The following is an 11,819-nucleotide window of genomic DNA, read 5'->3' as shown; positions in this document are numbered from 1 at the left end:
GTGTTCCCTTATTTACGTGACTACGCTAAACATAAACTTGAACCTCGAAGTCTTCCATGTGTCTTCATCGGGTATAGTTCGCAATATAAGGGATATAGGTGCTTGGATCCGAGCACATCTCGGATTTTCATTACGCGTCACGCCAGATTCAATGAATCTCTTCTTCCTTTTAAAGGGTCCTCTACTTCTATTGATGTTCAACAATTAGAACTCACCACCTTTCTTGAAGACATTTCACCTCCAATTATCTCTTCTGCCCAACAACCCAAACCCGTCCCATCCAACCCAACTACACCTCTCGGCCCAACTGCTTGTCCCATTTGCTCGCCAATTATTTCTGTCCCAATTTCCAGCCCATCTCTTACGGTTGTTTCTCCTTCAGTCGAGTCTCCACTACAGGAGTTTAACACCTTACACTCCACTCCCTCGCCCTCCACTGTGGCTGCTCCGACTCCACCTGAAGTTGTCTCACCCGTAGCGGACACCACTCCACCGGACGTTTCCACTTCTACGGTGTCAAATACCCCGGTTTCTAATTTGCATCCGATGGTGACGCGTGCCAAAGCTGGCATTTTCACATCGCACTATTGTCTGAAACTGAACCGCGTGGTTTTAAATCTGCCTCTAAGGATCCTCGGTGGATGGCCGCTATGGTTGATGAAATTATGGCCTTAAAGCAAAATCAAACTTGTTCTATTGTACTGCGCCCGTCTTCCACCAATATCGTTGGTTCTAAGTGGGTTTACCGCATTAAATATCACTCAGATGAGACTGTTGAGCGCTATAAGGCACGCTTGGTGGCTCAAGGTTTCACCCAGGTTCCAGGTTAGGATTATTCTCATACCTTTAGCCCCGTGGTTAAAGCCTCCACCGTTCGGATTGTCTTATCTCTTGCGGTTTTGCACAACTGGCGTTTGCACCAACTCGATGTAAAGAATGCATTTTTAAATGGAACCTTGGATGAAACAATATTTATGGAGCAACCTCCTGGGTTTTTTAATCCCCAATTTCCCAATCATGTTTGCAAATTATCCAAAGCCCTTTATGGTCTAAAGCAGGCTCGTCGTGCTTGGTTCCAACGCCTCAACACGTTTTTAATTTCTTATGGGTTTGTGTACAGTCGTGCTGACATATCTTTATTTGTGCTTCGCAAAGAATCGTGCATCATGTATCTCTTAGTCTATGTCGATGACTTGATCCTTACGGGCAATGATTCTTCGGCCATCGCTACTTTTATTGCCCGTCTTCATGATGAGTTTGCCATCAAAGATCTTGGAAATTTAAGTTATTTTTTGGGTCTTGAAGTTACATACACTGATTCGGGTCTCTTTCTTACCCAGGCAAAGTACGCTAAAGACATTCTAATTCGAGCTGAACTCTATGATTCGAAACCGGTCAGTACACCTCTCGCTCCTCATGAATCCTTTACCACTGACGGTTTATCATACTCGGATCCTACTCTCTACCGCTCGTTAGTTGGCGCTTTGCAATATTTGACAATTACTCGACCGGATTTATCTTATGCTGTCAATCAACTTTCTCAATTTATTCATGCTCCCACTGTTGAGCATTTTCGAGTCGTTAAATGACTTCTTCGGTACGTCAAGGGTACCATTTCATTTGGTCTCACTTATAGTCGGCCGACTACATCTTCTATTGTGGGCTATTCGGATGCTGATTGGGCTCGTTGTCTTGACACCCGACGATCTACGTATGGATATTCCATTTTCCTTGGTGGGAATCTTGTGTCTTGGAGTGCTAAAAAGCAACCAACGGTTTCTCGGTCCAGCTGCGAGTCCGAATATCGGGCCATGGCCAACACTGCTGCTGAACTTGTATGGATAACCCACTTCTTACGTGAATTGCATGCATTACCACCTGATCGGCCCACTCTTCTGTGTGATAACAAAAGTGCACTCTTCATGACTCAAAATCCGGTCTCTCATAAGCGGGCTAAACACATTGATTTGGATTACCATTTCATCCGAGAACTAGTTAACTCTGGCAAGCTATACACAAAATTTGTACCAACCAATCTTCAGGTGGCTGACATCTTCACCAAAAGTCTTCCGCGTGCTCTGTTTGAAACTTTTCGGGCTATGCTTCGTCTTGGTCCGCCACCATTTCGATTGAAGGGGGGTATTAGATGATGTGATTTTGTATATCGTGATTAATATTGTAAATATTGTATTTCCTTTTCCTCTCCTTAATTATAGGAGATTATGTTGTATCCTCTTATTATTTAATAGAGATAATACCTCTCAAATGTTTAGAGGTTGATTTTACAATATTATTACAAACACAACCGAGTTTTAAGGATAAAAACACTAATACTAACTACATACATTCTAGGCAAGCGTACCTATCAGTATATACTATAGCCTAGGTAAGTACCCAAGTATCAATTGTGGACACTAAGATCTATTAACCTATTTCTTTCGTAATATCTAACCTAAGTAACTTTTAAGAATTAGGAAACACTAAACAACCTATTTAATTAAGTTTAGAAAACAACGATAAAGAGATAACCAATTAGGTTCAGAATCATCTTATTACTTTTGAAAAACAATTGATTATGGTTCTTATGAAAAAATTGTCACAGTTTAAACTAGTAACGAGGGTGTAGTGTTAAAAATCTATTGGTCCCTCGGGTAGCCCCATGTCCCCAAATAACCAGGCTATAGACACACCCAACTATCCGGTTCTAAGTAACTAAGCCATTTACTCACCTATACCTATTCCACCTCTCCCTTCTCATCCTATGATAATCTGCGCCAAGGCGGGTATCTTTAAACCTCGGTATCGTGTGGATTTAGCTAACACGAACACTCTTCCTCTCCATCATGCTTTGTTTGTCGTAAGTGATCCTACCACCTTTCATAGTGCTTCCAAAGACATCAAATGGGTACATGCCGTGGAAGAAGAATTTCGTGCTTTACATAAAAATAATACTTGGTCTCTCATTCCTCGCCCAACCAATGCAAATGTTGTGGGTTCTAAGTGGATTTTTCAACCCAAATTTCACTCTGATGGATCTATTGAGCGTCATAAAGCTCACTTTGTTGCTCATGGTTTTAGTCAAGTTCCTAGTCCTGTTGTCAAAGCAACCTCTGTCTGTGCCGTGTTAGCTCTAAGCGTTATCCACAATTGGCATCTTCATCAATTAGATGTTAATAATGTTTTCTTGCATGGACATCTCTATAAGAGTGTTTTTATAGAACAACCAAAGGGTTTTATTAATCCGCAATTTCCATCTCATGTTTGTAAATTAAACAATGCCATTTATGATTTAAAGTAAGCTCCTAGGGCTTGGTTTCACCGTTTGAGCCTGTTTCTTCTCAACAATGGTTTTTTATGCATTCGAGCCGACCCATCTTTGTTCATCTACAACCAAAAATCATGTATTATGTATTTGCTTATATATGTTGATGATCTTATTCTCATGGGCAACGATCAATCAACTCTTAAAACCTTCATATCATGTCTCAATAAAGAATTTGCCATCAAATATCTTGGGAAACTCAACTACTTTCTAGGATTGGAGGTTACCTACATTTAAAATGGTATTTTCTTGAATCAGTCAAAATATACTTTAGACATTCTAACGCGTGCAAAGATGTTGGATGCTAAACCTGCTCCAACACTTTTGACTTTTGAGCGCCAATGTTTCTTTTGTCTCCACAGGTACAGTATTTGCAGATGCTGCCTTTTATAGATCCATAGTAGGTGCTCTCTAGTATTTAACAATCACAAGACCTGATATTGGCTACGTTGTCAATCAAGTCACTCAATTTTTATATGCTCCAACTACCGATCATTTTCAAGAAGTCAAACGGATTTTACGCTATCTCAAGGGCACTCGCGCCTTTGGATTACATTGTAGTCATCCCACTTCCACGTCGTTTCTTGGCTACTTTGATGCTGATAACTCACCTTTTACAAGAACTTCATGCGCTTCTTCCAGAAAGACCAACTATTCTTTGTGATAATCAAAGTGCTATCTTCCTCACTGAGAATCATGTTTCTCATAAGCGGGCTAAACACATAGATCTTGATTATCACTTTTTGCGTGAATTAGTCAGTGCTGGTAAATTGGCTACTAAATTTGTTCTGACCAAGCTTCAAGTGGCTAACATATTTATAATAAGTCTTCCGAGTTCTCAGTTCAATATTTTTCGTAACATGCTTCGCATCGGTCCTCCACCTTCAGCTTGCAAGGGGATGTCAGATAATGTATATTCCCTTTGTATGAGATTAATTTATATTGTACATATGTGATTCTTTTATATTGTACATATGTGATTCTTTTATATTGTTACATATAATTTATTGTTTATATATCGAGTCTTGTAATAGGGTTTCAATCAGTGAAAAAGATCTTTTTACATTCTTGAATGTGTTGAAAACACTAATGTAACAATTTTTTAAAAACAGGCTCAAACCAGCCGGTAGTACCGGTTGTATCGCCCGATACACCTGGTTGAACCGTCTGATACACCCGGTTAAACCGTTTTTTAGCCCAATCCGGTACAATATAAAAACCGAATTTTAAAACACTGAATGTAACATATGAAGCTTTCAATTTAGTAACACAAACAAGTGTCTACATGGCTTACTCGCCTCCAAATTACCACAATCACCTACTATTTATTCCTCTTAACAGAAATAGAGGACACCTTAGGCGTATACAAGTATAATGAAATCTCAACCCCGCTTGACATATACAATTATCAAAATACTACACACATGCTCATGTTGTTACCACACAAAAGGGGAAGTTGTCACCCAACAAATTTAGCACACAAATAAAGCTATACAAATTCTAGATAATATGGCAACAATACCTATGTGAAGATGTATTTGTAGAAAGAATCTCTTTTAAGCCTGCAATTTCGTCAACCAAACAATACTTTAGAAAATGGGCAAACTATGCCAACAAACATGTCTAAACTTACCACTTCTTTGTATCATGAAAATTGACTCAGTTATGTTTGTTTTATATTTTGGAAACATTAAACATTTGTGTATCGTGTGCTTGTTCAAAACAATGTTATGACTTGGATAATCCATCAAATAAATTTACCATGTTCGCAATGTTGTTGGCAAGCAGGGCCGGCCCAATGTTTATCAAAACCTAAGCTCGGGCCTAGGGCCTCCAAACTTTTAGGGCCTCCATTTAATATAAAAATGATATATAATATATAATTGTTTTGAATCTATAGATCTATTAACTTTGCTAGTGTAGTGGTATTAGTCATGTCCTAGTCTTGTAAAGACCCTAGCTCGAATCTCATAAGCAATTTTTTTTTTCTTTTGGCGCATCCTTCTGGTGAGATTAAACGAAAGACTCATAAGCAATATATTTTTTTTTTCCTTTTGGCGCATCCTTCTAGTGACATTAAACGAAAGACTGAGATATATTAATTAAATAAAGTTGTGATACTGTAATTATTTCAAGTATTTTTTTATCAAATACAAAGCAAATTAAAAAAATAAAATGGATTTATATTGTGTAAATAATAGAAAATAGGGTATTAATGTCTAGGTATCTAAAAACCCGATCCGAAACACGGTTTGGTTCCCGAAATTGGGTATTAGAAAAACCCAATTTTTGCACCTCTAATGTCAGTCAATAATGAAATTGGGCCTCCACTTTGTAGTTTGCTTAGGGCATCTGAAAACGTAGGAACGGCTCTGTTGGCAAGCCAATTCAGTCCCTTGTAAAGACCTTCCCCAGTGGTGGCAGACGCGCTCTGAATATACCTGATACAAACAATTAAGTCAATTCTTCAATATCAATATACCACCACTATCTGTATATATGTTTGTGTGTATGCGCATGTGGTGAAATGTTACCAGTGATACAGTCCGAGAGAATGCAGATCAAGTTTTTCAGTAACCTCAGCAACATTCATCGCGCCAGGAAGATCTTGCTTGTTGGCATAAACAAGCAAAAATGCGTCTCTTAATTCGTCCTGTAACACAATTAAAATGCCAAGATATGAAAATATACACTTATAAATATCTACTGTAAACCCCACAAAATACCTCCTTAAGCAACAAGTGTAGTTCATTTCGGTACATAAATTCTTTAAAACTGGGTACCGGTACTGAAATATTCGGTACTAGTACCGAAAGTACCGATACCGAAAATTCCAAAAAGTGGGTACCGATATCAAAAAAATTTCGGTACGAGAAATTCGGTACCGGTACTTAGTAACAAATGCTCATTCCTAGTATTAACTAATCGGTATTCTTTAATGCAAATCTTCTACACTTTCTCAAATATTAACAAGAAATAGCAATTTAAATAGTAATAACAAATCACAAAGTTATTATAACAAGTAATAAATATTTCATATAGCAATTGGAAATTGTAAAAAGAAATACAAGAAAAAAAGAAGCCAAATCGGAAGCCATTGTCAGTGGCAACTCACAAGTGGCTTATCAAGAAGACAAGAAGCCAAAATCAGAATAACAAATCATTTTCCAAAATTCGAGAATTCCATCGAGTGATTAACGATAATGACGAATGAGTTTCCATTGATAACCACCGAACTTTTCAAATGACTACGTTTCAAAATTTTGATTTTTCTGTTTCCTTGTTGCCTCGCATAGCCTATAATTTCTGCCCGAATCTCCTTAATTACTCTATTGTCACTTGGGCAAGTTGTTTTGGGGCCTTATTTATTCAAGCCCAAACCCAATACACATACATACAACTTTTTCTAAAAATTGGAGGCCCTGTTTTATGGAGGCCTTAGGCTTTTGCCTAGTTTATAAAGCCCATTGGGCCGACCCTGTATTGATTATCACTTCTTGCGTGAATTAGTCATTGCTAGTAAATTGGCTACTAAATTTGTTTCTACCAAGCTTCAGGTTGCTGACATATTTACACAAAGTCTTTCGAGTTCTTAGTTCAATATTTTTCGTCACATGCTTCGCAATCGGTCCTCCACCGTTCAGCTTGCAGGGGGATGTCAGATAATGTATATTCATCTTTGTATGAGATTAATTTATATTGTAGATATGTGATTCTTTTATATTGTACATATGTGATTCTTTAGGTGTCAAAGTGTAAATGTATCGTTTATATATTGAGTCTTGTAATAGGGTTTCAATCAATGAAAAAGATCTTTCGGATTGTTTACATTCTTGAATGTGTTGAAAACACAAATGTAACATATGAGCCTTTCAATTTAGTAACACAAACTAAGTGTCTACATGGCTTACTCGCCTCCAAATTACCACAATCACCTACTATTTATTCCTCTTAACAGAAATAGAGGACACCTTAGGCGTATACAAGTATAATGAAATCTCAACACCACTTGACATATACAATTATCAAAATACTATACACACATGCTCATGTTGTTACCACACAAAAGAGGAAGTTTTCACCCAACAAATTTAGCACACAAATAAAGGTATACAAATTCTAGATAATATGGCAACAATACCTGTGTGAAGATGCATTTGTAGAAAGAATCTCTTTTAAGCCTGCAATTTCGTCAACCAAACAATACTTTAGAAAATGGGCAAACTATGCCAACAATTTTGTCTAAACTTACCACTTCTTTGTATCATGAAAATTGACTCAGTTATGTTTGTTTTATATTTTGGAAACATTAAACATTTGTGTATCGTGTGCTTGTTCAAAACAATGTTATGACTTGGATAATCCATCAAATAAATTTACCTTGTTCGCAATGTTGTTGGAAAGCCAATTCATTCCCTCGTAAAGACCTTCCCCAGTGGTGGCAGACGCGCTCTGAATATACCTGATACAAACAATTAAGTCAATTCTTCAATATCAATATACCACCACTATCTGTATATATGTTTGTGTGTATGCGCATGTGGTGAAATGTTACCAGTGATACAGTCCGAGAGAATGCAGATCAAGTTTTTCAGTAACCTCAACAACATTCATCGCGCCTGGAAGATCTTGCTTGTTGGCATAAACAAGCAAAAACGCGTCTCTTAATTCGTCCTGTAACACAATTAAAATGCCAAGATATGAAAATATACACTTATAAATATCTACTGTAAACCCCACAAAATACCTCCTTAAGCAACAAGTGTAGTTCATTTCGGGCTTCATTCACACGATCACGATCAGCACTGTCAACCACAAAGATAAGACCTTGTGCATTTTGGGTGTAGTGTCTCCTCATTTGTAGATGAATCTGAATAAAACTAAAATCAGCATTTGATTCACAGGATCATTTAGGTTATCATCATCATATAGTTTGGTTATGAAAGTAAATGGATCAATATATCCACATACGAATGGGTAAAATACCATGTCATAAGCACCAATATCCCACACATTAAAGCTGATGTTCTTGTATTCAAGAGTGTCAATATTGAATCCTGTAGAAAGTATGAAAACATACAAAAATATACAAAAAAATTAAATGGATTGTAGGTTAAAAATTAGAAGTATGAAATTTTATTAGAAATTTTGTTTAACTTCATGTATAATGTAACTAGGGGTGTAAACCAAGCCGTTCATTAACTACTCGATATCGGCTCGCTAAAAAGCTTGAAGCGAGCCGAACTTAAACGGGCACAAAACTAAAACTAAGCTCATTTAGTAAACGAAGCCCGAGCTTCATTTATCGAGCTCAAGTAGGATCTTGCGAGCCTAAGCAATCTATCATCTGTCTCACTTTTTATATATACTTTAAATATATATTTACATAATAAGTATTATATATATAATAACTATAGCCAAACAATATATATTATGTTAAATACAAATTTCTTTCTTATTATATATAATATATATATAATAATAATAATAATTATTAATGTACATAAAAAATGAATAAATAATATCCTAGACGAGCCTAAGCTTAGCTCGAGTCTGAAAGACTACTCACGAGTCAAGTCGAGCTTTAGAAATAAAATTTAATGGAGCATACCAATAGTAGGGATGGTGGTGATAATTTTCCCCAACTTGAGCTTATACAAAATTGTGGTTTTACCAGCTGCACCCAGACCAACCATCACGATTCGAGCCTCCTTTTTGAACAACAAACTGTACAACTTGGTAAAAGACTGCCCCACCTTTTGATCTACCATAACAAAAATGTACAGGTTGGACTAGATATTAATAATGTAGCTCAAAGAATACACAAAACTGACTTATGGTTTAGTACATGTAATGTAACCGATCGTGTGTAAACGAAACCATTCATTTACCTTTACTGTTAATTTTTTTAGAATATGTGTTTATGCATGCTATAATATTTATGAACAAGTTTATCATTTTCAAAGATTTAACATAAACTAACACTAGTGAAATTTAGAAAGAAAAGTTATGATCGCGGTTTGGTTTGTTGTTATTTGAAACTGTACTTAGTAATTTGTTTCAGAGTTTCAGTCAAAACCGGCATAACCAGACAACAATGTTGTAAAACAAGGTCTAGAAGGCTCGAGACGATTTTCTTCAACCCAACCTAATTACTCGAAATCAATCAAGCGCAATGAACCTCAGCCAGAAGCGGATCTAGCTGGTCAAATCTGGTCGAGTTTGACTAAAAAAAACATAATTCCTATGTATATCATATTAAATAATAATATTATTTTTCAAGGAACGAATATCAATTTCTGAAATACTTTGCGATTTGAACATGTATTTTTTTTATTTATACTGATATTCATGTATTTTGTTATAAATATTAGTACACTTATGATATTTAACATATATATAATATCCTAATAACTAATTTCTATGTAATTTAACATATCCGAGTACTTCCCGGATACTTTCCGCCTAGCCTAGTACTTGCAACTCCCCAGTTGACAGACGTGGAACGACTAGCGCCTTCTACAACTATGCTAACAACAAATCAAAAATATACGAACTTGTTACAGAAAGATGAGCATAATCTAACATACGATAGCCAGAAAACTGACTGGAGATTGTTTGAAGTTGATCACCACCAACGGTCTCCACCTAGAAATCCAAGCAAACAGGGTATTTTTAAAGAGCCGTTGAAAACCCAAGTCTAGAGTACCATTGACTATTAGGGTGATGTTATGCAAACCTTAACTTTTAAGTCTTGACTAGTAAACAACATGACTATTTTATTATAAGCACACATGAAGGCATATTCTAAAAATATATTACACAAGGTAAATGACCAGTTCAGATCTCTTTAGAAGCAGTCTCTTTCACACGGATAGAGGTAAGGCTTGCCTACGTCTTACCCTCCCCAGACTCTACGAACCGTTTTGCCATTTGTGGGATCTACTAGGTACTGTTGTTGTTTTATCATATAAATTATTTACAATATATGAGTGTTGCACATAACAATGGTATATACATTCATTCGCATATAAGTCTCAACATGGCTTGATGGTTATACCATATGGGTGGTATGTTATGATATGGAAAATACATCAAATATTTACCTTGTTAGCAATGTTGTCGGAAAGCCAATCCAGTCCCTCGTATAGACCTTCGCCAGAGGTGGCAGACGCGCTCTGGACGTGCCTGACACATACAAATCATCCATACATCATTCAAATGTTTGTATGTGTGCACATGTGGCAAGACATGACGTTACCAGTGTTGCAGTCCGAGAGCATGTAGATCAAGCTTGTCAGTAATCTCAGCAACATTCATTGCGCCAGGACGATCTTGCTTGTTGGCAAAAACAAGCAGCATTGTATCTTTAAATACATCCTGCAACACAACTAAAATATCCATCACATTGCCAAAATAGTAAACAAATTATCGCTGCAAATTGCTTCAAAATACCTCCTTAAGAATAATCCCGTGTAGTTGATCTCTCGCATCAACCACACGATCACGATCAGTACTGTCAACCACAAAGATAAGAGCTTGTGTGTTTTGGATGCCAGGGGCCCTTACAAATGGTGGTCGATACTGAAAACAACTAAAATTAGCATTTGATACACATATCATAACCTTTTTTTTTTATAAACTTTCACCTACTAATCAAGAGGGATACTTTGCCATAATATTACTTATTTTTATAGTTTGGTTATGAAAATATCCACATACAAATTGGTGGAATTACCATAGTACAAGCACCAACATCCCACACATGAAAGCTGATGTTCTTGTATTCAAGAGTTTCAATTTCGAATCCTGTAAAAATTAATTATAACTAACAATTATAAAAATTAAAATAAAAATAAAAATTGATTGGATGAAAATATTAAGAATGAAGCTATAAAAAACAAACCTAAAGATTCTTTTAAATTTAACCAGTTCTTTTATCAAAGCTAATTCTTCACTTCAAAATAGATTTGATCAATTTATAGAATCAGAAAATATTTTTGGCTTTATACTATAGTATAATTACAGAATTCATTGAAACATGATAGCACTTTACATATATATATATTATGGTTAATATTTGTTTCAAACAATTAAAAAAAAAATAAGATAACTGACATTTAGATGGGTGAGATTCTTATCAACACACAAAACTATTATTAAAAGTGGGTTGGAGCTTAACTTGTTGTCCGTTGACGTATCGTTCTTACATAAGTTTCTTGAAGTCAAAAGTTGAGATATTAAAGGTTATATAACAAGAAATATCAAAGCCATGAAATTTTACGAAACAATTTGCATCAAATGGAGGTAGAAGAATGGGCATACCAACAGTAGGGATAGTGGTGACAATCTTCACCAACTTGAGCTTATACAAAATTGTTGTTTTACCGGCATTATCGAGACCAACCATCACGATCAGAACCTCCTTCTTCAACATGAAACTGAATAGCTTGTTAAAAGACTGTCCCATCTTCCTATCTAGAATACAAGTTAAAAC

At 36.1% G+C, this 11,819-nt stretch overlaps 1 protein-coding gene across 5 annotated transcripts; it reads right to left on the bottom strand.

Moving 5' to 3' along the window:
• Positions 1–5,448: 5,448 nt before the first annotated feature.
• On the bottom strand, positions 5,449–11,819 carry LOC110940965. Of its 5 annotated transcripts, XM_022182532.2 has the most exons (13): positions 11,648–11,819; positions 11,061–11,131; positions 10,778–10,906; positions 10,584–10,702; positions 10,429–10,510; positions 9,913–9,970; positions 8,934–9,086; positions 8,309–8,379; positions 8,070–8,192; positions 7,878–7,996; positions 7,703–7,784; positions 7,464–7,503; positions 5,900–5,975 (listed from the first exon to the last, which is right to left on the bottom strand). In XM_022182532.2, the coding sequence occupies exons 1-12, from the start codon at positions 11,790–11,792 to the stop codon at positions 7,498–7,500; spliced, it is 1,158 nt and encodes a 385-aa protein (XP_022038224.1). In that variant the 5' UTR covers positions 11,793–11,819; the 3' UTR covers positions 5,900–5,975; positions 7,464–7,497. The 5 variants fall into 5 exon arrangements, 4 of the variants coding, with proteins under 4 accessions (XP_035846068.1, XP_035846069.1, XP_022038224.1 ...); XM_022182531.2 differs by lacking the exon at positions 5,900–5,975 and having other exon boundaries at positions 7,199–7,503; XM_035990175.1 differs by lacking the exons at positions 7,464–7,503; positions 7,703–7,784; positions 7,878–7,996 and adding an exon at positions 5,449–5,763 and having other exon boundaries at positions 5,857–5,975.

The sequence above is a fragment of the Helianthus annuus genome, chromosome 5 (assembly GCF_002127325.2).
Source record: "Helianthus annuus cultivar XRQ/B chromosome 5, HanXRQr2.0-SUNRISE, whole genome shotgun sequence".
NCBI classification, from domain to species: Eukaryota; Viridiplantae; Streptophyta; class Magnoliopsida; order Asterales; family Asteraceae; genus Helianthus; species Helianthus annuus.
This window is presented reverse-complemented; position numbering and strand designations above follow the sequence as displayed.

Coding starts and splice junctions, on each gene's coding strand:
- LOC110940965 (XM_035990175.1), bottom strand. CDS start 11,792: ATGGGACAGTCTTTTAACAAGCTATTCAGTTTCATGTTGAAGAAGGAG. Junction 10,511..10,583: donor GCTCTCGGACTGCAACACTG/GTAACGTCATGT, acceptor TGTATGTGTCAG/GCACGTCCAGAGCGCGTCTG. Junction 9,087..9,912: donor CAGTCAGTTTTCTGGCTATC/GTATGTTAGATT, acceptor TTGTTATGGTAG/ATCAAAAGGTGGGGCAGTCT.